The 26,848-nt window shown below is 34.4% G+C and overlaps 1 protein-coding gene across 3 annotated transcripts in view; it reads left to right on the top strand.

Moving 5' to 3' along the window:
* The window catches only part of LOC124530594 (rho GTPase-activating protein 100F), a 40,661-nt gene extending 14,086 nt beyond the window's left edge, over positions 1–26,575 (top strand). Inside the window, exons 2-21 of one of the 3 annotated variants that reach the window (XM_047104824.1) lie at positions 14,339–14,458; positions 14,856–14,939; positions 15,180–15,278; positions 16,142–16,418; positions 16,589–16,718; positions 17,166–17,330; positions 17,452–17,589; positions 17,668–17,795; positions 17,872–18,337; positions 18,411–18,496; positions 18,839–18,966; positions 19,341–19,584; positions 19,699–19,958; positions 20,073–20,258; positions 20,353–20,575; positions 20,708–20,908; positions 21,095–21,376; positions 21,841–21,921; positions 22,247–22,359; positions 22,430–26,575. In XM_047104824.1, coding sequence (XP_046960780.1) covers positions 14,339–14,458; positions 14,856–14,939; positions 15,180–15,278; positions 16,142–16,418; positions 16,589–16,718; positions 17,166–17,330; positions 17,452–17,589; positions 17,668–17,795; positions 17,872–18,337; positions 18,411–18,496; positions 18,839–18,966; positions 19,341–19,584; positions 19,699–19,958; positions 20,073–20,258; positions 20,353–20,575; positions 20,708–20,908; positions 21,095–21,376; positions 21,841–21,921; positions 22,247–22,359; positions 22,430–23,008 — 3,990 coding nt within the window. In that variant the 3' untranslated portion in view covers positions 23,009–26,575. Of the gene's footprint in view, positions 1–14,338; positions 14,459–14,855; positions 14,940–15,179; positions 15,279–16,141; positions 16,419–16,588; positions 16,719–17,165; positions 17,331–17,451; positions 17,590–17,667; positions 17,796–17,871; positions 18,338–18,410; positions 18,497–18,814; positions 18,967–19,340; positions 19,585–19,698; positions 19,959–20,072; positions 20,259–20,352; positions 20,576–20,707; positions 20,909–21,094; positions 21,377–21,836; positions 21,922–22,246; positions 22,360–22,429 lie in introns of all 3 variants that reach the window. The other 2 variants (XM_047104823.1, XM_047104825.1) reach the window with 2 other exon arrangements.
* The last annotated feature ends 273 nt before the right edge of the window (positions 26,576–26,848 follow it).

Below are 26,848 nucleotides of genomic sequence, written 5' to 3'. Positions count from 1 at the left end.
GAGAGGATGTCAGAGATTGACAGGAAGTTATTAGGAGATCGGGGAGTTAGAAAATTTTCATCACAGTTAGAAATAAAGATTTCACTACGAGCTGCTTACAAAATGCTTTGTATAGCATTTGCGGCCTTGCGAACGTTGTTTATTGTTGCGTATAGTTAAACAGTAATCTCTTATTCATTGATTTAATATTCGAAAGACAAAGACAGAGTATTGATTTACAAGTCACTCCCTAAAATATTAAGCAGGTAAGCCGCTTCTATATGAAACAGAATATCTTCGTCTTATAGATTTAATCCATGATGTAGTCCGGTTTCAGCTATAGCGACCGATCTCAAGGGGGATCATCTAACTACGCAGGACATATTCATGTCCAATGTGTGCGAAAATGCAAGTGTAATTATTTCCTCTCTCTCATAATTCGTTAGGAGGGAAAATCCAACACGAATGGTACTAGTTTAGGCGCAGAAACAATGATTTTACGTGTTTTCCGAAGCAAGTAATTGCACAAAAATGTAACTTCCAGCCTCCGGACTGATACTGAGCATTTACGATAGAAAATTCAAACAATACTTTTATTTACTCAACCTGAGTTTTATATACGGCATCTCAGGATTTTTTACCTTAAATGTATAATTATATTGTTATAGATCTTGTTAATTCAGGGAGAGTAGAAACTGTGAAAACAAATTTTATTCAATATGTTATACTTTGTTCAAATATTCTAGAATGTAGCAGATACAAAAATGCACATTTTTGTATCGTCATTTTCAATGTATTGTTGTATATAAATCTACAAAGGATTCGGAATGTAGATATTTACGAGTAAGATAATTAAATTCACTTAAATCTATACACATAGAGTATGCATTATTTAATAATGATTTTATTATATTTTAGCCATTTGAAAACGATTTCGAGCTTGTGTCAGAAACAAAACGCGTAGGTTCGTTGTTCCAACCACAGTAACGTAATGCATTGAACATTAACATTTTTAAAGGGGAATTTATTTTTAAAAATACAAATTTAAAACACCTTTTTTTATTATTTGTGCGCTGAAGTTTTAAATTTAGATTTTGTACAATTTGCATGTTTTACATTAATTGTTACAAATATATTACAATAAACTACTAAAACAAATATATTTTCAAGTTGAATACTTACACCATATTTAAAAAAACTGCATTGGAATAGATGTTATTGATAATTTTATATTAACATAAATCTTTCCAAAAAAATCTTTAATTTTATATTTTCTTTTATTATTTAAAGGAAGCATTTTCAATATTTTTAAAAACTCTTTAAAGGCATCGGCCTTCTCATTTCCGGTAGAAAATACCTTAAGTCTGATATTAATGCATGAAGTTCTTAATGGCGGTCACGTGACGCACCCAAAGTGCTTTTTGGCGACCGCCTTAAATGCGATATGACTTTAGTTTGTAACTTGTAAGACATGTAACGTTCTTCATCAAGATTATATGTGTAATTTATCAAAATTAGTTTTTTTTAAATAATGCTATGTTAAGGAAACAAGACAATTTATTTTACGTATTGTTATTATACTTAATTATGTGTAGTTTCAAAACAGCATATTGGAACATTCAGTGCCTTGGTCTTAAGATATATCTTAAGATTTTATGAATGATCGTCTTAAGTACATTTATTGTGTTCTGTACATTTTTATGGTAGGAATTAAGTTTCATTAATCAACAATAATTAACCAGTAGTACTCCAGTAATCTAATTTTTTACTTTTTTTCTGATATTTCACAATAACCAGACGTAGTAATACAATAATCAAAAACACGCAACGTAAAGCCATTCATATCGCCATAAGATTAATTTTTGCCTGAAACTTTCGACGAATAGATTTGACTTTGGATAAAGAACGCCCAAGCTACGATTGTCGTTACATTAGACTCGAAAGAAAGAATAAAATAAACGTAAACGTACCATTCAGTACCAAGAGTAAATATGAATATTTTTAAATAACAGGTACGATGCTAGTTACGCTGAGTGGTTTTTGTATATAGATAATCAACTCAATTGAACCTATTCTTTCTTATGTACTTCTTAAACGACTTTTTATGCCATTTTATGGAAGTTGAGTCAGTCACTCAACTTCAACCCGAGTCATAACAACAACAACAACAATAGCCTGTTAATGTCCCACTGCTGGGCTTAGGCCTCCCCCTCCCTTTGAAGAGAAAGTTTGGAAGATATTCCACCACGCTGTTCCAATGTGGGTTGGTGGATTACACATGTGGCAGATTTCCATGAAATTAGACACACGCAGGTTTCCTCACGATGAATTATAAACACAAATTAAACACATGAAAATTCAATGGTGCTTGCTTCGGTTTGAACTCGCAATCATCGGTTAAGATGCACGCGTTCTACCCACTAGGACATCTTGGCCTACGTCGTAACAAGTTCATCTGTTAATATTATTTGTTGCAGGATGTTGACTGAAATCTCTTGGGCATAATTACAGTTGTCACAGCGGTCGAAAACGATTCAATATCTTTTTAAGCGACTTCAAAAAAAGGAGTGTTCTCAATTCGACAAATATCAAATCTGATCAAATTATTTTATTACTTTTTTAGTGATCACTATGAAGTCGGTGATATTTTAAAAAAAAAAATTATACATATTTCTTTACACGACAGTAACGTGGCACTGCAGACTCTTTTATATAAAAGTCTTGTACTTATAATTACTTACATTACGGAATAGGAATCATGCAAGATAGTTTTTCTTGTATCGTTATATAACAAATAAATTATTATTATTAATTTCCAGGAGTATGTTAAAGTTGAAATGGTACAATGTCGATATTGATAAGCAACGTTTTACTTATTAATTTAAAAATATCGTTGAAGTGAATTTAAAAAATAGGTTAATGAATAGTCAATTTTAAGAATGACGCCTATAGCGAGTTTTGTTCTGTTGTTGTAGATATGATTTGCCTCTATACATATATGGAAATTATATACGAATAAATACTATTACGTATAATATATATTTACCATCAGACAGCAGTATATAGCGTTGTTGTGTTCCGGTTTGAAGGTAAGGGAAGTGAGCCAGTGCATTTACATTCACAAAGGACAAAATCATACATCTTAGTTCTCAAGGCTGCACATGATGTGATATACTAAATGGTTAATATTTCTTACAGCGCCATTGTCTATGGGCGTTGTTAACCAAATATTATTAGATGCTCTATTTGATCGTTCGCCTACCTATACCATAAAAACGATGTATTTTACAAACAATACGTAAACTTAAATAAAGATACATTTATGTAATGTTATATTTATCAATGTAAATTACATAAGCATAGGTTTTGCGTAAAATTAAAAACAATACACAACAAACAAGTTATATTGGTATGTTATTGAAGGCTATAAAGATAAACTCTGTCACAAAGTGATGCTTTGCTTTACTGTATAAATTTTAATTATACTTGGATATTATTTTTCAATTAAACCTGCAAGGGTTGACTCATCTCTTAACCAGAAACAATGCGAAATTGCGATTGCTGTTCGCTGACTCACACGGTTTTAGATGTGTAACTAATGTGGTATTCCCAGAATAAAGTTATTAGTTTGAAATTATAAAGTTCGTGGAATGTTTACAATAATATTTTAATGTTTTTTTAATAGTGATGTAGTATTTTAAATAGATTTCAAATTATAATTTGCTAACATTTACAGTAACTTACTTGGTGGTACTGCTTTGTGCAAGCCCGTCTGGGTAGATACCACCCACTACCGGTGGTAGCTTCACTTGGTTGTAAAATGACGATTCAAAAGTGCTTGTAAAAGCCTATTTTAATAAAGTTTATTTTGATTTGATTTGTCTCACCAGTTATTCAACCGCCAAACAACAGTACTCAGTATTGTTATGTTCCGGTTTGAAGGGTGAGTGAGCCAGTGTAACTGCAGGCACAGCACATCTTTGTTCCCAAGGTTAGTGACGCATTGACGATGTAAGGAATAGTTAATATTTCTAACAGCGTCATTGTCTATGGGTGATGGTGACCACTTAACATCAGGTGGCCCATATGCTCGTCCGCCAAAAAAAAAAGCTTAATAATAATTAAAAGTAAACAAAAGCATCCTCCTACCCTAAGTAATACAATCATATTGTATAGATTTAAGAAGACTTTGTATTTGGAAAGTCAAACCACCAAATTATAAACATAAAAAATTTAGGTACACGTTTGTTTGAGAGTATGATCAAAGTTAATTATTTTACTAATAAATGGATCGAGTCCAACATTTTATTTCATATATATATGAACTGTAAGTTTTATTTAGAAAAATAGATGCTTTTGTAGCTAAACGAATAACAGTGAGATGGTTTATTTATTTATTCATTAAAAGTACATATCTAAACATTTAGGGAACATCCCAAAATAGTTTCATAAATAGGTTTGTATCTGTACTCTTCCCGTATGTTAGAGATCAGATATTGATCGAGTGCATGCATCGTATTAGAAACTTCGTCGAGGCAGTTTCTCGAACGCCTAGCGTTATTTGGCAGAGCAACTTGAACGCGAGACTCGAGGTCGAAATATTCGATTCGTATTTCAACTTTAAAGAGGAAACAATTTTAAGTATTCAAATTAATTACTTCGGAAGTATTTTTTCCCGAGTGAGTTATTCAAGAGATCAAACGAAGACTTCGTACATTAACACCAACTGAAAATGAGGGGGTAACAAAAATCAAGTACCAAGAATTTTCAGGTTGCTACTAACTACTAAAACTAAAAAAAAAAATAACAGCAAAAAATCTTATTAATTGACTTGAAAGTATGTGAAGTATAAATAAAGACACTCACATGTCATATATTATGTCATACACACATTTATGTACCTAGATCTAGAACATTTATGTATGTAGATTAACTATACAAATAATATAACGTGGTTTTTTCTTTGTTAATTAGATAGCGAGGTTATTTTAACGTTTGTTTTACGCTGAAAAATACAATTACTTCTAACATAGAATTTAATTTCATTTCAGTATAAATCCTTATCAAAGCAAATATCAAAACAATTTTAAGCGTTTTCTGCTAACAAATTACCTTTTCACTACTCTTTGCGATTTACCTAGTAGTAGACGTACTAGAATAGATTATTTCACACACATTGAAATTGCACACTTTTATCTGCCCAGTGTAGGTCAATAGAGCGCTACGCATGTTATTAAATATCCTATAAATATATTATATTAAGCTTCCATTACTTAAAATAATATCCGCCACTAATTTTGCCAGATCGCCCACACATTATAAATAAAAACATATCACGGTAAAAACTGTTTTTTTTTTTAACATTCGAAATTGGCACGTTTGTTTTATGTATAAAAATTAATTATTTTTGTTCATATTCTATGCGTTCACGAATCCAGATGAGTTGAAAATTCATACAGTTGTTATGGACGCGTGAAGTTTTTACCATTGCATCATCAACGTACAATGGGCAGGCGACTCGTATTGGATAAATGCTTACAAAATTAAAGAGTCATTGCACCCTTAGCTAGTTTTACATAAAATAGAAGAATCTCGTTCATTTTTATTTTCAAATGTAAAACAAAAAGTTCTCGCAGCAAAGCGTTCTCTCTAATGAGTAGGTAAAGCGAATGCTTATCTCAACTCTAATGTAACCTACATTACCTCTGCTACTTTAGAAAACAGCCTAGGCTAGACCGGCAGCCAGTTCTGTACCTAGCCGTTTCATGCCGCTATAATAGTTTATATCAGCTCTAAAGTAATAACCTGCTTTAAAGTTAATTATATAATAAATACCAAAACGCTCCATTCCTTTTGCATGCTAGACAATAAAATTGTAGTTAAAGCAGTATTTCAAAATTTTCTACAAAAAAATAAAATAAATTTCATATTTGATTGTTTATTATTCATAGATCGATAGTGTTTCTAGTAAACGACTTCAAAACAGTAAATTTAAATTTATATATACATATATATTTTGTTTATGAACAGATTTTGCCTTCAATTGACATTTATTTTACATTGAAAAACTTACTAATATTTTACAATCGTTTTAAGTTTCTGTCAGTGGCTTGAGTATCTTAGAATACAGATGGAGTTAAAATGGAGTTACTGTAATCGAATATATTGGCTCTTATTCTATTTAAATCTTCCAAAATTACGCACACATTTACTGCACCCATTTGAAACCTACCGAATGATAGAATATTCGGTTGGCAAAGCAGGGTGCTAGAGTGGAGGCATCGCTACCCCCTCATACATTCATTGTGTATGAGATATTTACGATTGCCAACAAATGTATTATCATTACATAGTATAAAACAAAGTCACTTACCGCTGGCTGTCCCTATGTATGCTTAGATCTTTAAAATTACGCAATTTTGATGCGTTTTATTCCATAAAGAGAGTGCTTCGAAAGGGAGAATTTAATATATATAATACATAGGTCGACAATATAGTAAACAAAACAAGAAAAAATCTGTAGTATATTTAGTATCAGCATTGCAACCCTGCGAAACCGGGGTGGGCCACTTGTGTTATAATAATAGCCTTTTATTCAGGTCTCTTAATAGGTTACAATAAATTAAAACTTAAAAAAATATGAAGACTCTAACTACATAAACTATTCAAAGTAATATCTGTACCTTGGTATCTGTAGATCTGTGAGCCAGTTGGCAAAGGCCTCATCCAACTTTATAGTTTATTAATATAAAAAAGTCACTAGTTTCTTGGACTATTTACAAGCTTTTCTTGTTAGATACTACCAACCAAAGAAAAACAAATGCAACACACAAACACAAAGTGTTATTATGTTTCGATGTTAAGTATGACTAAGTCAATATACGGTGCAAGTGATGAAACATCTTAGTTACCAAGGTTGGTATCGATCGATCTATCCAGTGGCTCATTTGCTATTCTACCTACATATATGCAATAAAAATATATGTACAACTAAAACTGTAATATGAAGCCTATATGAAGCTCAGACAAAGTTACAGGTCAGGTCAACCCTGCTCCGAGTTTTCGTACAAAATTTCAACTTGCACTTCAGAGGATTTATTAAAGGGGTAGGTAAGTTTCGAACTACCTTGGCAAGCTCGTTTTGTTATAATTTTTATAATCGTTACCAATAATTTAAATGCCTCTATGCTATATTTTGCATACCGACTCATGACAAAGAGGGCATTTTGGTACCTAGTATCGGCAACCTTCTAAAGATGGCGAAACCACGATCGAAAACTGGTTACTATGTAAAATAATTAAATGCTTAAAAAATTATGATTCTAATTTTGAAATGTCTTTTTTTGTATCAGAACTGATAAGGACGTCAGTTTCAAAATGTTGTGATAGGATTACGGTTTTGATTGCCTATAAAAATGAAATAAGCAACTAGATCGAAGAAGTGTTACGCGACGATATGTAGAAATAAAGATTAACCAAACAATAATAAGTTCTATAAAATGTATGATATTTTGCCACCATAATATAAACTGTATCTTCATGAATTGTCTATAAAAGCGTCTCCATTTTCCTGTTTACCAAAGGTAACGTGTTACCTTGACATTGACCCAATATTAATGTTAGTGTTACCGAAACTAACATACCTCCCTAAAAGCTTTACACTCGAATTACTTTGAAAAGCATAACATGCCATAAGATGCCAAGTTACTACGGAAATTCGATGTGTTCACGCAATCGTGTGTATAATATTATTTAACTTTATTAAATTTTATTACAACGTTCTATAGAAATACTTATATTTAACAAATTGTAACAATAACGTTACTTCTCAATGAAAATTTTACAAACTTAAAAATTATTTTTTTCATTTTTCTGTAAGTTAAAAATAAGAATATTCAGATCATAACGCATCATCATATTGAAATAATTGCTGACATTGATTTCATTCATGTTATTATGATGTTATATCCGACTATGTTACACATAGATAACATATAAAAGGTTCTCAAAGCAATGAGAAATCGATTAAATGTTTTTGTAATAGAAATAGGTTAAATGTAATTAAATAAAAATCGTTGATGTTTTTATCCAAAAAGTTAACGAGCGATGTCTTGTAGAATTTACGATAGTAGAATCTATGTCACAAACAACAATGTAATAAAAATATTTTATGGGATGACAGTAGGGGTGAAGAGTGGTTGTTTTACACTACCAATAAATATAATATATGAATATAGGGTACAAAGTCACCCAAAGAACAGAATACGCTTCAAAAGTTCTTTATTGAAGGACAATCCAGTACGTCAGCGTGTCAGATGCCATCTAATGGTTAGTGCCGGCGCCTGTCTAGACGGCTGGAACCTTGTTTATTGTGTCAAGGAATCTCCATTCATTTTGCTTTTTCATCATTTCACTCCTACATTGAATAAATGATCTTTTCAAATTATTCAGCAAAAGTGGAACACGACAGCTATGTTATCGTTGATATTAAAGTGACCCGATGTATTGCTTATTGATTGAACTTAATGAAAATTCATACCTTTTGGTACGACGTTGTGAGTTATATGAATATTAATAACAAAAAATCTTAAGTAACAAGTATGAACAACCAAACATCTAATCTTTAATATCAAAGAGTATTTTGTGTTATATGAATCCTTTTTTTTGGTAATCCATGTACTTAAGTATATAAAATTTTTGTCTATTATTTACAATAGTTGCCAGCTCAGATTAAATACATCACCGGTAGTTCGAAACGATAAAGGAGCTCTCAAATTAATATCATTAATTATTTATCATAAACGTATATAAAAGATGAGTTGTTTCTCAGTAACGAGAATTTGTAATCTTTTATATACTGTTCCTCACACTTAATGCCTTTTGTTTTATAATCTGAAGTTACCAGTTTCAAAAGTTCACTTTATTATATTAGGTAGAATTTGATGTTGCATAATGTCGATTTTTATTACACGAAAATATCTGAAACTCTGAATCAAAAAGAGCTTTGTGTATGATATCATTGTACACAAGACATCCTCAAAGCGAGGATCGAAATGATAGCCGCAGGAGTTGGCAAATATAGTTCACTTGTCCATTTGTTTTCACCGTTTTCAATTTCGTCGTCAATATAAAATGTATGCAGCAGATGTAGTAATAATGACTTAGAGCTACGTCTAGACGGTGTAGCCTTGACGAGGCTTCGTTCCCCTCCGTATAATTTCATACACACGCTATACAACTGTGCAACATACACAAGTACCCGAGTAAAGACCATTGAAAGACGTGAGACGTCTTAAGAGAATTTCTTGCGTTGCGTCACTTTTTAGAGAAAATGAAAAGTACGAGGTTTTATTTAATACGGTTAATATTATTTTAAGTTTCCGTTGAATTAATTTTATATTACTTAACTTACATGTGTGTATAATAGCGTTTTTCTTTATTTGACTGCCTTGGTTCTAGTAGGCAGTGATTTCGGCTTTCAATCATGAGCGATTATCAAGTTCGAATTTTCATGAGTAATATTCGGAATTTAGGAATTTGGCAGTATTGCAATCTCGTGCCTAAAAAAGCCAAATGTCGAAAGCTTAGCGCATGATTTCTTTTCGATCGTGTCGGATTCCTATTCCATTAAACTATGAGAGAGGAGCTACGGACCTTTAGATATCCCATTGAGGTATTCAAGATATATAACTAATTGAGGCAAAAAGGTAAAAACTAATGTTACTTATGGTAATGTGGTGAATGTTACTTGGAAGTATGGAAGGAGAAGACATACTGCGTAGACCCCAAATAAAATTGAGTTGAGAGCACGAGAATGATGAAGGGCAATGAGGCATTAAAGATAATTCAAAATCAAAATCTTTATTTAATAGAAGTGTTAAACCGTCTAATTAAATGTCAAAATTTACCACCCCTTTGGTTACAGCACCAGAGGACCGGCAAAATAAATTCGGAGAGCTTTATGTCATTTCTAATTTAGGTTTTGTAAATTAAAATAACACACATACATTATATTTCAAATCAATGCTCATACATAAGTCCCTGCGTTTATATTGTAATTGAAACCATTTCGAGACGTTGGAAGTAGGTACATTTATTCCTTTCATCATGGTGAAAAATAAACAAAAATGAATACATAGCATAGACTAAAATGCTATATTCCTTTTTGAACGGGAATTCTGACGGCGTGATTACACACTCACGATACTGTATAATCATATGTCTAATGTCATTGAAAATTACAACGTATCTCGATTTGCTGTTTGCATTTAATTTCACTAAAATAGCCTTCATTCGATTATATTTCATGAAAAATAATTTATAATGGTGAGGGAAATGTTGACAAGAACGCTGGTGATATTTCTGGGGTCGAAATTCTAATTCTATGAAAATAACCAACCTTTCTGTTACCTGTTAAGGCGAACATATAAATAATTTAAATATAATGATTTTTTCATTCCCCTTTATGGTACGGGCTTTGTGCAAGCCCGTCTGGATAGGTACCACTCAATCGTCATATATGCTTCTGACAAGCAGCAGTACTGCGGATTGTTTTAGTCTGGTTTAAAGCATAAATGAGCCAGTATAACCGCAGGCACAAGGTGTATCATTTTAGTTCCCTAAGGAATTGGTGATGTAAGTAACAGTTAAAATTTCTATCAGGTCCATGTTATGAAAATTATTATGTTATACATATTTTATAATATTTAGCACTCAAAAAATAAAAGACAACTTTAAACAATATCCGTGAATGAATTAATTGTAATGAAATAAAAATTGTTATTTATAATCTCGATTCTAAAATATAATAGATAAGAAAAAAAAGACGAGTTATTACTAAAATAAAATAAATCTGAATATTGTATGTACAAAATTAAAACTAGTATCATTATGTCTAAAATAATACACTAAAGTGATGTTACAAATCAATAAAAATGCATCATTATAGCCTTCCAATACCAGTAACGAAGATCATTATCATGCCTCCACTAGCCACTACTATGCACCCTTGAGTGCAGCGCCGAAGGTTGCTGCGGTGCATTGACACTGGTTACCCGCCTAAATTCGGAGCGAGTGTTAAATAAACGTCGTAGTGGATGGGCGGGGTTTTTTAGTATAGCAGGGTTATAACTGGGTAGTAATGCAACAGGTGCTAGCTGCGCATTACGTAAGGCGGGCGGCGCGCGCAATCCATTCAGGCAAGTAGTACGGCGTATCGATCAGGCGTACGCCGCTCATCGATTCGAGCTCGGAGCGTCTTTTTAACAGCCCTGTCTTGGATTGTCTCGTGTATTTTTAATTCAAACGCCTTGTTAAGTTTTTACCGATTTCATACACCGATATAACTGTTTTCGCAGAACATTTATAATCCTAAGCTTAGCCAATTCGAATTATGAACGAAATAAATATATTTGTTTCTTAATTTATCATGAAAATAAATTATACTAGTTTCTTTTAAATCGCTTACAGTTAACAGAAATTACAATAGCAGTGTATAATGATATATATTTCTTTGAAGGTCTGCAAATAACACTGCTTTATTTCACTGTACATAAATCATACTAACAAATGATAGCTTGTAAATTTATATTTGAATTATGACCTTTATGTTGTATATTTTAAATATCACAATGGCAAGTAGTCAGCGTCATTTTGATACAATTACTGCTTTTGCAAATAATTGGAGACATGCACATTTAATAACATTTAAGTACATATGTTATGTTAAGTCAGAATTAACTTATTTATTAATAAATCGTATCTTATGTGCATACAGAATCAAAAAAATTGAGCCAAAGCTAATGAAATGGAAATATCATTTGGTGCTTGACAGCTTATTATTCTTCACCCCAGCCATTGTAATGTTCACTACGTGGATTCCATCTAGATATTAATTATTATTACTCAATCTAATATAGATCTTATTCAGTTGGGATAGAAATTATTTTACAGTGAAATCAAACGTAGCGTTTAGGAATGTCCTAGACGCAGGTAAAGAGTGGTTCTGTCGTGTATGTAATTGTTGGGAAAGTGGGTGAAATGTCACGTCTGATGGTACGGAAATCGCATTTTTCAGTTACCCTCTTTTTATTCTCGGACGGAATGAATCAACAATACCGATACGAATCATGACATTGCATTTTCTTTTATTTTGTTTTGTTTGAAAATTATAGCGTTGTAGATATCCTTTGTTTGCTTCATATTGTTTTGGAGTAATTATTCATATTTTTCATTCGTTAAGTAAGATTTATGAAACAACTTAATTTTGGACATAATTGTAAAATCAAATTTGGAATAAATTGATTTGTCTGTATAATCGACCTTTCGTGGAAGAGAGAGAAAGAGAGATAGAGAGTATCAGAGATTTAGAGTTATGTATGAAAGTAATGAAGTGAAAAAGAGATAGATATACATTTGTTAAATGATCCTTGAATCCTTTAATTTTAACTTTTATCGTTTCGCCCAAAAATGGGTTTTCAAAGAGTATTGAAATTCTAGAACGAGACTAGAAACTAAAACGAAACGATAGATCTTGTCAGAAGATATTTTTAGCCATCCAATAATAGATTTGGTCTGATTGTATAATTTAGTCCAAAGTTGACCTAAAACTTGCTTTATTTAGAGTGTCTGACTAACTGGATCTAACTTTATAAATAGTAGTACTACTGATACCAAATTAGTTAAATGTCAAGTTAATATTAGCATTTATTTATTATCAAGTTTATTAATTGTATTTTATGTTACACACAGACAACGGATAATTTAACAATAATTGAGTACAAATTAAAATAAAATACTTAATACAACTTTTAAAGAAGAAACATAAACATTAATTAGGTTGAAAAGATTTAAACCAATCAGAACGAAGAAATACATACCAGAAGTAGAATCGATATATTTAAAAAAAAATTCTAATCATAATAATAGGCCTTTGATTAGCATGTATTCTATTTTTGAAATAAGTAAATATGTTATGTAATTTGAAATTAGAACGGATTTCAAAGTGCGTCATTCTCAAAGTTTGCTTATATTTATGCATAAAGAATATTTCTTCATGATGCTTAATACCACTTTACATGATCGTGTTAGCGTAATGACGATGTTGATTTCAATTCGATTTTGATATTATTTAAAAATGATTCCTCTAATGATATGATTTTATTCTATTCATCGAATTTAGTTCTATATAAATTGCTTATTATGAGGAAAAAAAACGAAAGATTTGAAAATATCTTTATTAAACGAAAAAATATTTTTGTTTAAAAAGGTTGTATTATTTATTTGAATTTCGCGTTTTTAAATGTCTTTAATCTTTGTGTCTTTAAGCATTTTAACAATAAGTTAACGAAAGTAGAGCGTCGCTAGATAAAAGCACTCGGTGGCTCGAGATCGTCCAGTCACCTCTGCGGCATTCGGGATCTTGCAGCTGCAGTACAGTGACCTCGTGCGTACGAGAGAGAAGTAGGTCAGGGACCGCCCGCCTCCCTCGATCGACCGCCGAATAATGTTCCACAGATACACGATCTTAACGGGTTGGGAATATACAAAATTGTTTTGCGTTAAAACGTCTAGTTTATTAAGCATTGACTTGTATATAATTTTTTTATTAATTATTTTAATTAATGTTTTTTTTGAGGATTCTTGACTCGATTCTAACAATTTATATTAATTTTTCTCATTTTTTAAAAGCCTGGTAAATGTATAAATATATAAAATAAGTGTGATAACAATTTTGATCGGAAAGGTTACGAAAACGTTATGAAATTAATCTATGAACTTTAACCCAGTTTCGGGTTACGGTTCTGGAAAACGATCCTTTCATGCGTTTATTGTGTTTTCCATTTACATGCATCTCGCAACGAATAGTGAACTAGAATAAAGAGAAATAAATGAAACTAAAATAATGAAGTGCGCTGTCGACCTGAGCGCGTTTCCGCCGTTAGCAATTAAAATATTAATGAAGGATCTTATAATTGTTGAATATAACTATTACACGTGGTATTTTAATTTTTGCATATGAAAAAAATAAAAATCACAAACGCTTTCCACATGTCGTGAGCGCTTCTGATTTTTTTTGTTTGGCCGGTAGCTTTTAGTGGCCAGCTTTGTTTTGTCTAAATTGTCTCTTTTATATTCCGTTTCGGTTTTATGTATTATATTTTATTTCATGTTCTGCATCAACATGAGGTGAAATTAAAAAATACTATTCTAATCACGCAAAAATATTTTTTATTCCACATTAGTTATTGTACGAGTATTTTCCTGTTAGCTGAGTGCTTTGACATTATACAAAAAGCAAAAATGTTTACATATCGTCTAATAAATCTTGGCTAAAACGACTGAGTTTGCTTTGTTATAGGAGAATGGCCGCGCGGCGCCGGACCTGACCGCTTCGCCGGGCCGCGCGCCGCCCGGCCCGGCGCAGCCTTCGCGCGCCAATCATGCGCCGCCCTGCGTGCTGCAGCCGGATTTCAGAAAGGTTTGGACACCTTTGTGCCCCAATTTTATTTTTTTTTCATTATGTAGTTTCTAAATCGGTTATTTGATAGTAAGTGGTCACTCATCTATCGTCATTGAAGTTGATTGTATTGATGTAAAATAATTTATTTATGATGTATAAAGTATTCTAATCGATATACATCGACTAGAAGAGAGTAGAGGTAGATCACATGATGATACCTGTATAATAGATGTACCATCAGATAATTTTTAATAAAATCGTTTCATTCGTAGCATAATGTTTTTTTTAGTTTGAAATGCTAATATTAAAAATAAAAATTATTATTTCAGCATTTCAGTATAATTTTATATGCGATGAGTTCGATAACTACGTGTCTATCTATGTATCCATCATCAGATTCAATGAACTATTTCAGGTATCGGGTGTCAGCAATGAAATATTCAGGCAAATTGAAATGGTTGAAAATGATCACGACGCCACTACGGCCGCGGCGCTCGAGGTATTTATAACGCATATATTATACGTATTACGTATATTTGCTCCTTAAACGATGGCTCAGACTTCTCAAGATTAGAATTTCTATTTCGTATTGATTTTCCTCCCGTTTTTCCTCCACCGTTACGTATTTTGCTCGCGTAGCAAGTTATATGAAATTTATTCAATAAACTGGTATCTAGTATTTGTTTTATAAATCTCATTTTGCACGAGTTTTGTAGTAATGTTATTTAATATTTTACAGGCAGTGGAGCGACGCGGTGAGATGATAGTACGGATTCTTGAATTGAGACAAGTTGGCAGAAATAATATAGAAGCAGCTAAGAAGTTCTTTTCTCTGCAAGTAAGTGTCTCAACATTTATATATTTGATGTATCTCTTGATGTTATTTATTGAAAATTGTGATAGCTCATGAGATTCTGATGTATGATGATATTTTCAAAGGGAAACCAACCTTCTCTTCACATCATAGTGACGCCAAGTCAATATCCTTTGTAGGGTAAATTATTCATCGATATTTACATATTCTGGATTACCATTTAATTTCGTTTTAAAACAGGTAATTTTGCCTGCTCCATTGACCTGAATACTCAGCTCGTAACCGAGCAGAACGTTGAAGAGCTCACTCCAGACAGCCCTATTGTTCCTGGCCTAGATCGGTGGGAATGCGAACGCAATCTAGACTAGCATTGTTGGGATGTGCACTCTCAGTTCTTGTCCCTTGCTATGCATTGTGGGAGTCCTGCCGCATTCTGCGGTCGTTTCGACTATTGCGTCTATTTGTGACTTTGCATTGCCTAGCGGAGAATGCTTACGACAAACGGTCAAACACTCGACCGCGATAATTCACATATTTGTCACTTGTGTACATTATTCTGATCAATTGGATAGCTGTTAACGTTTATTTTGCTTAGAAACTACATATTAAGGACTGCTAATGGGATTAATTTGATTAACAAAGAATTTTGAATAGATAGTGTTAATAAATATATTTTAGCCTATGGGATCACTTTAAAATTATTTCTTACTTTTAAGAGTAATGACAGAAGGTTTAAAAATTCACAACATAGGCGTTCTCAGAATTTGCCCAAATAGCAAAATTCTAAAATTATATGAATATATGCTACATTTAAAGATTATCTGTGTTATATTCTAGGCTTAATTGAAAAAAATGCTTAATTTTTTGTAAGCATGACATTTTTTTAGGACGCACGCCACATAGTTCAACTAGTGGAGATCGTCAAGCGCCCTGGTCAAACCTTGGGCCTTTACATCAGAGAGGGAGATGGCGGTGCAAGGACGGATGGAGTATTTATATCCAGAATAGCTTTGGAATCGGCAGTATACAACAGTGGGTGCCTGAAGGTTGGGGATGAGATCCTGGCCGTCAACTTAGTTGATGTCAGGCGAATGTCACTTGACGATGTAGTGATTATTATGTCGATACCACGGCGACTGTTACTATGTACTAGACAAAGAAAAGGTATGGGGTACATTAATTACAAATCATATATTTAAAATTGAGTTTTATCTTAAACAATTAATTTTTGAACCTACAATGCAACGAGAGAAGTTTTACATTTTAAACTTGCAACGTAAAGGGAGAAGTTTCGAATTACACGGAAAAATAACGATTTTATGCTTAATTCCCAGGGAAATCTGGTCCTGGGTCACCATCGTTACCACGCCCTGAGCACAAACCGCCACCAGTTGTGGTGTTGAAACGTGACTGCCGGGATGATGATGACAGAGATCGAGATAGGGTCGACGGACTTTATTCACAGTAATTTACCTTTTTAAATTATAAATGCAACTGGAATTATTACTTACTCGATTATCAATCAAATGAGTAGGTAGAAAAATTCGATTATGATAATGTACCTATATTTCGATAAATTTCACAAATAGTATTTACTTTACTTTTAAAAGTAAATAGAATAATAATCTTGATCTGATTCTATTGAATTATAAATACAACATTATGATTATCAATTACTAAAGTATATATTTATATATACACATATACTTTTCGTTTCACTAATGTTCTCAATAATTGTTGTGTATTAAATGTTGTGCAAGAAAATATTTTAATTAATTATTTAAAGTAAATGAACTTACAATTACAGTCAAGACTAAAGACTCTTTGGGGGTAATAAACTATTATTTTTTCAGTTTTAAGTTAATATTAGAATTAACTACAATGAGTTCAATTTAATGCCTCATTCTCTAGACACGGTACTCTGCGTTCAACGGGAGGACCTGGAAGTTCAGTGCGACCCGTTGGTGATGGCAGAGAAGAGCGAAGTCGTATGCAGCTCGGAGCATTGTCACCTGATTCAACTCCGCTAGACCTGTATTATAATTCACGACCACCATCTGATCATTCAACGTGGAGGTAACATATTTTCTTATCATAAAGTTTTCTTAGAGTTTTCATCAACTGTTTTGCATGTGATTGCAAATTATAGAAATTTTGTTATATCTTTGTTAAATTATTGCATATTTATTGCCAACAGTTATCGTCCACCGCCACCTGTTATAACGGAACAGCCGAAATCATCTGCAACACACTTTGTTCCCTATGAACGATCGTATCCAAATACATTAGAGAGTCTAGCGGAAAAGGTACACTCATTTTATCCCGAAAGTGGAAGGTATGTATCACTATATATACTATCATTTTACTTTGAATTGTTTATTAACTTTGTATAATGTAAATGTTTATATTATAGTACTCGTTTCGGAGGCAGAGTGCCGCGATCGGGTTCCGAACAACAGTTGCCAAGGGCGGAAACACATTCTGATTTCGGACGTCATTCGTTACTTCGATCTAGTTTGAAGGCATCTGCTGCGGGACCTGGTAATGTTATTGAAATAATACAATATTTTGATGTAAGTTGAGAATAATATAACGAAATTTGATTTTATCTTTACAGCTTCCAGCTTGTCTAGATATGGACAGCGTTATGGTGGAGTTGGCATGACTGGTTCTGGTCTACCGTCTAGTCTTACAGGTACTGGTTTAGGAGGAACTGGCTTAGGAGGACCTGGTCTACCATCTGGATTATCATCCACTGGCCTAAGTGGTTTAACAGGTTCTAGCTTGGTAGGTTCAGGCTTGACAGGTTCAGGACTTGGGACTGGATTATCGGGAACTGGATTGAGCTCGACTCTTGGAGCAGGTTATGGAACTACAGGATTGGGACTACCATCTTACGGCAGTAAATTTGGAACTACTAGAAGGAATCGCAGTTTGGATTACTCGTCTGATACAGAAGCTACTGCTCCAACAAGAACTCCGTATTATTCTGGATTAAGTGGATACAGAAGTAGTACTCTGGGAAGAGATATTGGATCGAAGTTTAACTCATTACCGAGAGACGTTAGAGGAACTGGTCAACGGTGAGGTTCAATATTAAGACAATTACTATATGCATATTAATTTAAAAAAATAATAATCTGTATTTTTATATAGATTGGGTCTGTCACGACGCGCAGGAAGTGTTCTACAAGATGAGCCTGAGCCTTTATCTTCGAGATTAGACTTACGCTCTTCCAGAGGTACATTTAATGATAGAACTATTTTTATATTATTGTCAGTTTTATAAATGTATGTACTTCATACATATCATGTATGTATCACTTTCGATTTTGAAAAGTTTTTGTTTTCAATTGATTATGGATAAAGTTATGTTTATAAAGTTAAATTCTTTTTCCATGTGAAAATAAATACGTTATTGGCAATTCTAGTGATTCCAAAAAATTATTGTCATATTTTGAAACGTGAGTTATTACAGAATAAGTATTTTGTTTTTGTAGAATGTTTAGTTATTTTCTTTTTTTCTCTCAAAATTTCGATGTTTCAAATATTATGTGCAGGTCGATTGCCTTCTTCTCCCTCAGTGTTCACTTCTGACGAATATCGCGCGTGGTTGTCTCGGGCCCCATCTACAAGTGCGCTGTATGAAACGCTTCGTCCAAGACTGCCTACACACTACTCAGCTGAAAACATACATGATGCTCTTAAAAATGTAAGATCGTATAAATATTAAAATGAAAGTAATATTCATTTGGACTACACCCTCTCTACTGGTATTTCGTATGTTAAAGATTAACTGAGAATTTGTTGGAAGAATATTATAATATAGCATTCAAAGAATTTCAACGTGCCACAATCAAATAATTTTAATCACCAATACACAGATATTACAAGTATTGAAGTTTAATTTGAATTAAGTATTATTATTGATACAGTAAGGGATATTAAAATATTGTGTATATTAAATTTTGGAAACAATCTGACAGGACTTCAAATTTATTTACTTTTACTATACAAAGCAACAATAATCTAAATGCTTGTTCAAGTAGGTTTGAAGCTTGAACCTTTTTCAAATCCGAATTCCAGATGGAAAGCGGCAGCCGCTTTGGTTCATCGCTCGGTCTGGCCGCACGTCGCATCGAAAGACCTCGTCACTTACCAGCGCGCTCACTATCATCCCAGCAGCTCGGCCCTACAGCCGGTGGATCACCATCAGCTCGACGCGTCAGACAATTGCTTGAATTGGGATCTAAATTTAACTGCCCTAATCCCAGCCCTGTACCGACACCAGGCTCAAGGCATCAGCGTCATCTAGATATCAATCCTAATGGTGATAAATTTATGATATGAATTAAAATAATTATTAATATTTTCATAGAAAATAATAACAATATTGTCTAATCAAGTAAAAAATATATGGATATAATTATTACTGTTTTCACAGAGTTCCTAAAGTATAAAGTAGACAAACCAGGCGCAGGAGGTCTTTCTACATCGATGACCGGATTATCACGCATATCTGGAGGCGTATCTGGAATGTTGTGGGTTCACCTGCTCGCCGGTCGAGGGTTGCGTCCAGCACCATCTGGATCTTCACCTGGATCACCGCCATCTGGACCTCTAGCTCCACCACAACCTCCAGTGGCACCCCGTGATCTGTATTGTGTATTAGAGTGCGACCGCGTTCATAAAGCACGTACAGTGGTAGGTTATTGTTATTAAATAATTTATTTACAGTAATAATTAAAATCATGACACATTAAACAATTGAATTTGATAATACGAAAATATATTTATATACTTTTTTTATTTCGTTAGGTACGAACTGGTGAGCTTCAATTTGATTGGGACGAGTCGTTCGAGTTGGAACTTGTCGACAACCGTCAGCTTGATGTGTTGGTGTACTCCTGGGATCCACAACACAGGCATAAATTGTGCTTCCGAGGAGCTGTCACACTGCCTGATTTACTAACTCGTTCACCATCACACCAACTTGCGATAAAAGTAAGATAACGCTTATTAATTGTGCTAAACCGATTTTAACAAGTAAGTATGTCTTTATATCAAAACTATTAATGATATCTTTTTATTTTACTAGATGGAGCCCCGGGGTACTCTCTATATGCGAGTTCGTCATACAGAGCCACACGAGCTGTTTCGGCGCCGGCCTGCAGCACCACGCCTAGCGCCACCGCCACTGTTCGGTGCGGAGCTGGAGACTGTGGTGGCACGGGAGCTACGACCACCACATGCACCACCGGTGCCGTTAGTCGTGAGACGGTGTGTGGAAGAGATAGAAAGACGTGGCTTGGATATTATAGGTATGATTTTGGCCTCGTTGCATTTCAAAACTGTATAAGTATATTTGTTATAAAACTTCTAGTTTATTATTAATTAAATTGAGAAATATATGTAAATCGTTTATATATAAATTGTAATAACTCTGTTTACAGGACTCTATCGATTGTGCGGTTCCGCAAACAAAAAACGTATACTGAGAGAAGCTTTTGAGCGCAACGCTCGTGGTGTAGAACTGACTCCAGACTCAGTCCCTGATATCAATGTTATCACTGGCGTATTGAAGGATTATTTAACGGAGCTACCGCAGCCACTGTTTAGCCGTTGCTTATATCAAATGACCTTGGATGCTTTAGGTTCGTTATCTACCTTTTTTAATAAGCTCGTTGTAGTTCATCGTGGATTTGACCTTTTCTTCGATCATCATTTTGTAATGTAACTAATAATTATGAATGTTTGAAAACACATAATATGTTGTATGTGTATATTTAGAGATTAGTAGTGGAAGTAGAATCCATTCTGACCAAATAGTTTCTTCGCAGGTGTCTGTCTCCCAGATGACAAAGAAGGCAATGCTCGTTTAATGGCATCTATAGTTGAATGTCTGCCTCGTGCTGCCCGCGCTACCTTGGTCTTCCTTCTTGACCATTTGGCCTTGGTAGTGGCTGCCCAAGACCGCAATAAAATGTCACCTCAGCATTTGGCAGTGGCGATGGCCCCACCTCTAATGCTGCAGTCACAACCACCAGCGGAGATGGACTATCAGCGCCCGATTCACGTCCTTCAATGCCTCTTGCAGATTTGGCCACCTCCGAAACGTTCAGGTAATGTCGTCGTCCGTGTCACTGCTTCTTTCATCTTTTTATAAATTAGCTTGGATATTTTATATTTTTTAAACTATAAAAAAAATATCACTATAAATGTTTTTCTTTCTATTATCTATTCTAAATGTCATAATCAGCTGCTTTTTTTCTAACACTTCTTTGTAGTTCTACAATTGACGATATATTTTTGCATTCAACCTAAGAATGACAAAATAAACATAACAAAAATTCTCACGTTCAATTAAGACTACTTTAACTCTTTTATTCCCACTAATACATTACATGACCAATAACTATCAAAGCAGATTTGACATACCAGGCATTTAAAATCAAAACCACACAATTATACTCATAATAATAGTTTATCTATGCTTATGCATTGTGTTATTTGTTGCATGTCGATGTTGTTGTCGTTGTTGTGATTAAACTAAGCGGTACCTTAACGCATGTATGTTTGTAGACAGTTCGGCGCGGCGAGCCAGCAACCGGGCCGCGTGGAAACAGAGTCAGTGCGTCGCCAGTGGCCTCAGCCACCCTCCCCCAAGGTTCAAATATTTAGTAGTATTTGTATGCTAGTGTAGGATTTAGGTATTGTGACTCTTTGCTACGATGATGACCCGTGTCGAACTGTTTATTATACATAGCTTTAAACATCACTCAGTTTTATATATTATTATATATATATACATACATATAAATATATAATTTTTATTATTGGCCACAATCAATTCATGAGTTACTTATTGCGCTTAAAGTCATTATTTCCGCTTTACTGTATCCATTCGATTATTATTTTGATGTGTGGAGTTTACTTTTAGTTGTGTTTATGTAGTGAGTGCATAACATAATTCGTCTTGTTATATCTGGTAGGCCGAGTTCCGCCCTCAGTCAGTCCATATCGGCATCAAGCGGGAGCATCAGCAGCATCTCCGCCGCCAGCTCTCTCGGCTCGGCCCGTGGCCGACCGCTCGCCGCCCGCACATGTATGTATGTCGTAATATTTATTTCATTATATCAATGATACCATCATTTTATTATTAATTCCGCTTTCAGGTTCTCTCATCAGTCAGGGCCGGCCAATATCGTCCGCAGTCGCCTCTTCGAGGCCCTCTGCCCGCTCCTCCTCGCTCCCGTCAGGTGACAGTATCGTCCCCCGGTTCGCCCAGTAGCAGTTCCGGGAGTCACAGTCCAGCTGACACTATCAAGCACGGCGGATCCGTTTCGTCGATACTGCGGCAGCCGGAGCGGGCGAGCTCGCCTCGTGCGTCCCCGAGACACTCTCCTCGAGCCTCTCCTCGCGAGTCGCCTCGCAGTACTCCACGAGACCCGACTCCAAGGGCGACAACGCCGAGGGAGTTCGTTTCGAGGGAAATGCGCGAGGGTGGGTCGCGCGAGGGAACACCGCGCGAGGGACCATCCCGCGAAGGCACGCCCCGGGAGGGAAGCTCGCGCGAGTCGCCACGCTCTGCTATTCCGGGCACGTCGGCGGGGCTGGCGGTGACGCTGAACTCGGGCGCGCCGAGCCCGCGCTACAGCTCTACCAACCCTTTTCTGCAGCAGTACGACGCGGAGGAGGAGGCGGAGGCGTGGCGCGCCGCTGATATCTTCTCCTCGACATCCACGCACACATAGTGCTCATAGCGAATTGAGATTTTCTAGTCAATTTTTTTATTGAATCGAAAGAGTGCTACGATTCTGCTGTATATTATGTTGTTCGACGGGCGTGTTGCGCGCTCGTGAAATGTTTGTTATATATAGAGCGAGTTACGATGTATATTATTGTGAGAATGTTTACCTTCTGACGCGCGAGGCGACGCCTCGCCGGCCGCCGGTGCTCCGCCCCTAGACGCAATAGTGTTTATCGTATTATATTGTACATTGTATATAATTGAATACGTATATGTAGGTACGCTCCGATTTTGTACCATGCGGGCGGGCCTCGGCGGACGGCCCGAAGCGCTACACACATCGTCCCACATATCAGAGGCTTGCGTACACAATCGACACGCCATCGGCTCACGAGAAACACTATCATGCGAAAGATTTCACTCATTGGCACCGTGACTCGTGTGTGTCGACAGTAGACACAAGTCAGTAGGTCGAGTAGGGAGAGTATCATAGATCAGACGCGGACCGTCTTGAGACTGAGACCATATCAGTAGCTCGTAGTTGGTACCACTCGATGGACATCCGTCGTAGAACGAGCGATTACGTGACAAGTTAGAAGGTCTAGCGTTGCTGTTATGAAAATTTCGAATATTCAAAATAATCCTTGTTCATTATTAACTTAAATATATGTATAACGGTATATTAAACTAACATAGAATTTAGTAAAGCATTTTTACGAGTCGCTAATTCTATGAAGGAATGGATTTTTTTATCATATGAGATCGGTCGCAATCTCAAGATCGGAGTTATTATTGACGAATTTCAAATTGATTTAATATAACTATTGTCTAATAAAGGTTAAGCTAAATTATAATTTTATAAAAATATATGTTAAAACGTATATTTCAAATGTCATTTACTTAAGAAAATCTTAATATTCCGTGACAAAATGATTTGCAAGCTAAGTTGGTTCAGCAGAGCACTTAACTTTGAAATTCGAAGATAATATCTCAGTTCTTAAAACTAGCATCTGCTAGACATATAAGGGTGGTAGAAATCGACCAATGACAGCACTGATTGAATTTGTCACTGCCATGATTGGTCCATTTTATATAGAGAGCATATTGTATTAATAACACTAATTTATATGTCTGTCGGAGGCTGTTTGGTTACAAATGGCTTTTGAGCAACACTTCAAGAGAAGTTTTGTTATAAATGTTTATTATAAAAATAGCATTGCACAAAGAACACGACTGATATGGGACACAACGTTTTTGATACTTTACCGTTTTACCTGTTTCTTGTTTGTGATAATACTAGGACTTGTGTTGGACCTCGCCTTTTATATAAACCGGATGTTCGCTCATGAATTCTTATTCTACTCTCACTAATTTACAACGGGGAGGATCTCTCACCAGGCTGTATGTTGAATTAATATTAACGTAATATATTTCTAAATAAAATAAATAAGAAACGTTGGACTTTATTGTATTGACCTGTTAATGTGCTTATGTATTGATTAAACTTAAATAAATGGAAAAAAGAGAATTTATTCGTAGTTATTAGATCGTTGCAACTTGTATGCGACTCGTGTAGATCGTGGTAGAGAATTCATGCACGGATATTTCTAAATAATAATCTTTTCTGAAGGTTGAAAATCTATGACAATATGATTTTAGAAGTGAATTTATAAAAATCTAACACATTATATGGATGTATAGCCTACGCGTATGTACAGGGATGTCGCTAATGGAATTAGTGTCTTACTATTCGCAGCTAAGTCATTCATCTTCCAATCTCCTATAAATATAACATAAACGAAACAGTATAAATATTGCAATACGTACATTAATTAAATTTAGATTATCATTAGATGCATACATTAATTCCATTTGTGACGTCATGGACGAATATATCGGGTCGTATTATTGGAAACACTTTAAACAACTAATATATAGCTGCAACAACGATTTTTAAACTTTATATGCCATAACGTTTAAGAGAACTAATATTAAACTTTTCTATATGATATGTAATTAATGAATAATAATAATTTATGGAAAATGTTTAAAATTTACATAACATATCTACATCGCTTTTACATACATTCATATTAGCTTTTGTTTCGTGTATAGCCTATTAAATAGGTGCGATCCGTATTGATAGTGACGTCGAAAGAGTTTTGTCTTTAAGAGAAAATATAAATACTATATAAAAGGCTTTTATAAGACTTTCAGCGACCCGGTGACTATTATCGAGTCGACGTGTTCGGAGAGATCGCGTATCGCTCGCGTCTAGTACTAACGATATGAAGTGAACTAATTTAATTATACTTAATGTAACTAATGTTATATTCAATAGTACGATCCGTACATACAGCATAGATGTAAATATGACTTGAAGTGTCGCTCGACAGTGTGTAGCCAGCCGCAGTAGCGGCAGTAGTGTGTAGTGACTACGGCGCACGGCTTCAGTTGGCTTCGACGCGGCGGCCACATTGAGAGACGGCTCACTGCCATATTTATGTAGATAAAAATATATGTTGTGAATTTATGTAAATATACCCGGTCGCTTTAATGAGATGCGAATAAATTATAATTTAATTCTTTTTGTTATCACGTATTGTTTTTTTTTAATTGAAATTATTATACGATTAAATATATTGTTAGCCAATGACTGATAAACATTCATATCGTCATTCGAAGGGAAGAAAAGCTGAAGCGCCACTGATATAAATGTCTTTTATTTTTCTCACTGTACTGTGTTACTAGTGTTCAATTTATTTATTACGCACAAATAACGTTTTATTGTAAATATAAAATGTATTTGCATACATAATTAAATTTTAAATTAATAATGCAGTCCGTTGAACTTATCCAGCAACCAAAGGAATTTAGATCCGATTCAAGGAGTTCCGTCCTTAATCTACGATGGCTACTTTAGGTCTATTGATTATTTAACCGGGCTGCATATTGTTCTCGTCAAAATAATAGGCTATCAAATGTTACGCGGTCAATTGTATTTTAACAAACTAAAAATTGAATTAATTATACAAGCTCTCATTAAAGTGATCGGGGTCTAGCAAATATATAGATAATATTGTTTAGGGTAGCACTAAAATGAATGAACTAATTATTATTAGATTCCTATGAGATCTCTTATCACACAATAGTATTGACAGATGGTGCCAAAGCATTCCTTCCTTTACCTTCAGTGTTCATTTAGATAAATTAAAAAAAAAAATCAATGTCACTTCGAATGAAGTTTCATCAACCGAAATCTCTTCTGAAATAGAGCAATAACCAATGTATATGTAAAAATTAATCGCATAGTGTAAATAGTTTCTTTTATGATTTGTGTCATGAATGTTTATATGGTAAATAAATGTTCGTTATAGAGTATGTACTGTGGGCATGTATGTTCGTCTCTCAACGTTGCGACCGCGGTTTGTTTGCGTTGCGGGTCATTGACCCTCAGATAATATCAGTATTTCCAAAAATTTGGTAAAGTAGCGTTACTACGTATACTTAACGTAACGAGTATACGCCGCTCGATGTACCGGGCGGCTGGAACACGAACGAAAATAAATAATACAACGTTAACTGTGTTTTATTTGTGTTGTTTTATATTTCATAACCTCGACCCTTCTCTCTTTGTTAAATACAGGAAATTTTCACGTTTTCATATTACAAAAATTAATTACAAATTGGAGGAGATAGGAGGAATTACCAATATACATACTTTTTTTTAAATTATGAATATGTTCATTTATTTTCATGATTAAACATCATTAGGATCATTATTATACATATTATTTTATTTTAATAAAAATAGTATTTTTAAATTAACCAAAAATCAGGGAAA

Source organism: Vanessa cardui, chromosome 6, assembly GCF_905220365.1.
Source record: "Vanessa cardui chromosome 6, ilVanCard2.1, whole genome shotgun sequence".
In the NCBI taxonomy this organism is placed as follows: Eukaryota; Metazoa; Arthropoda; class Insecta; order Lepidoptera; family Nymphalidae; genus Vanessa; species Vanessa cardui.
Note: the sequence above shows the minus strand (reverse complement) of the source record. Positions and strands in the feature narration are given on the sequence as shown.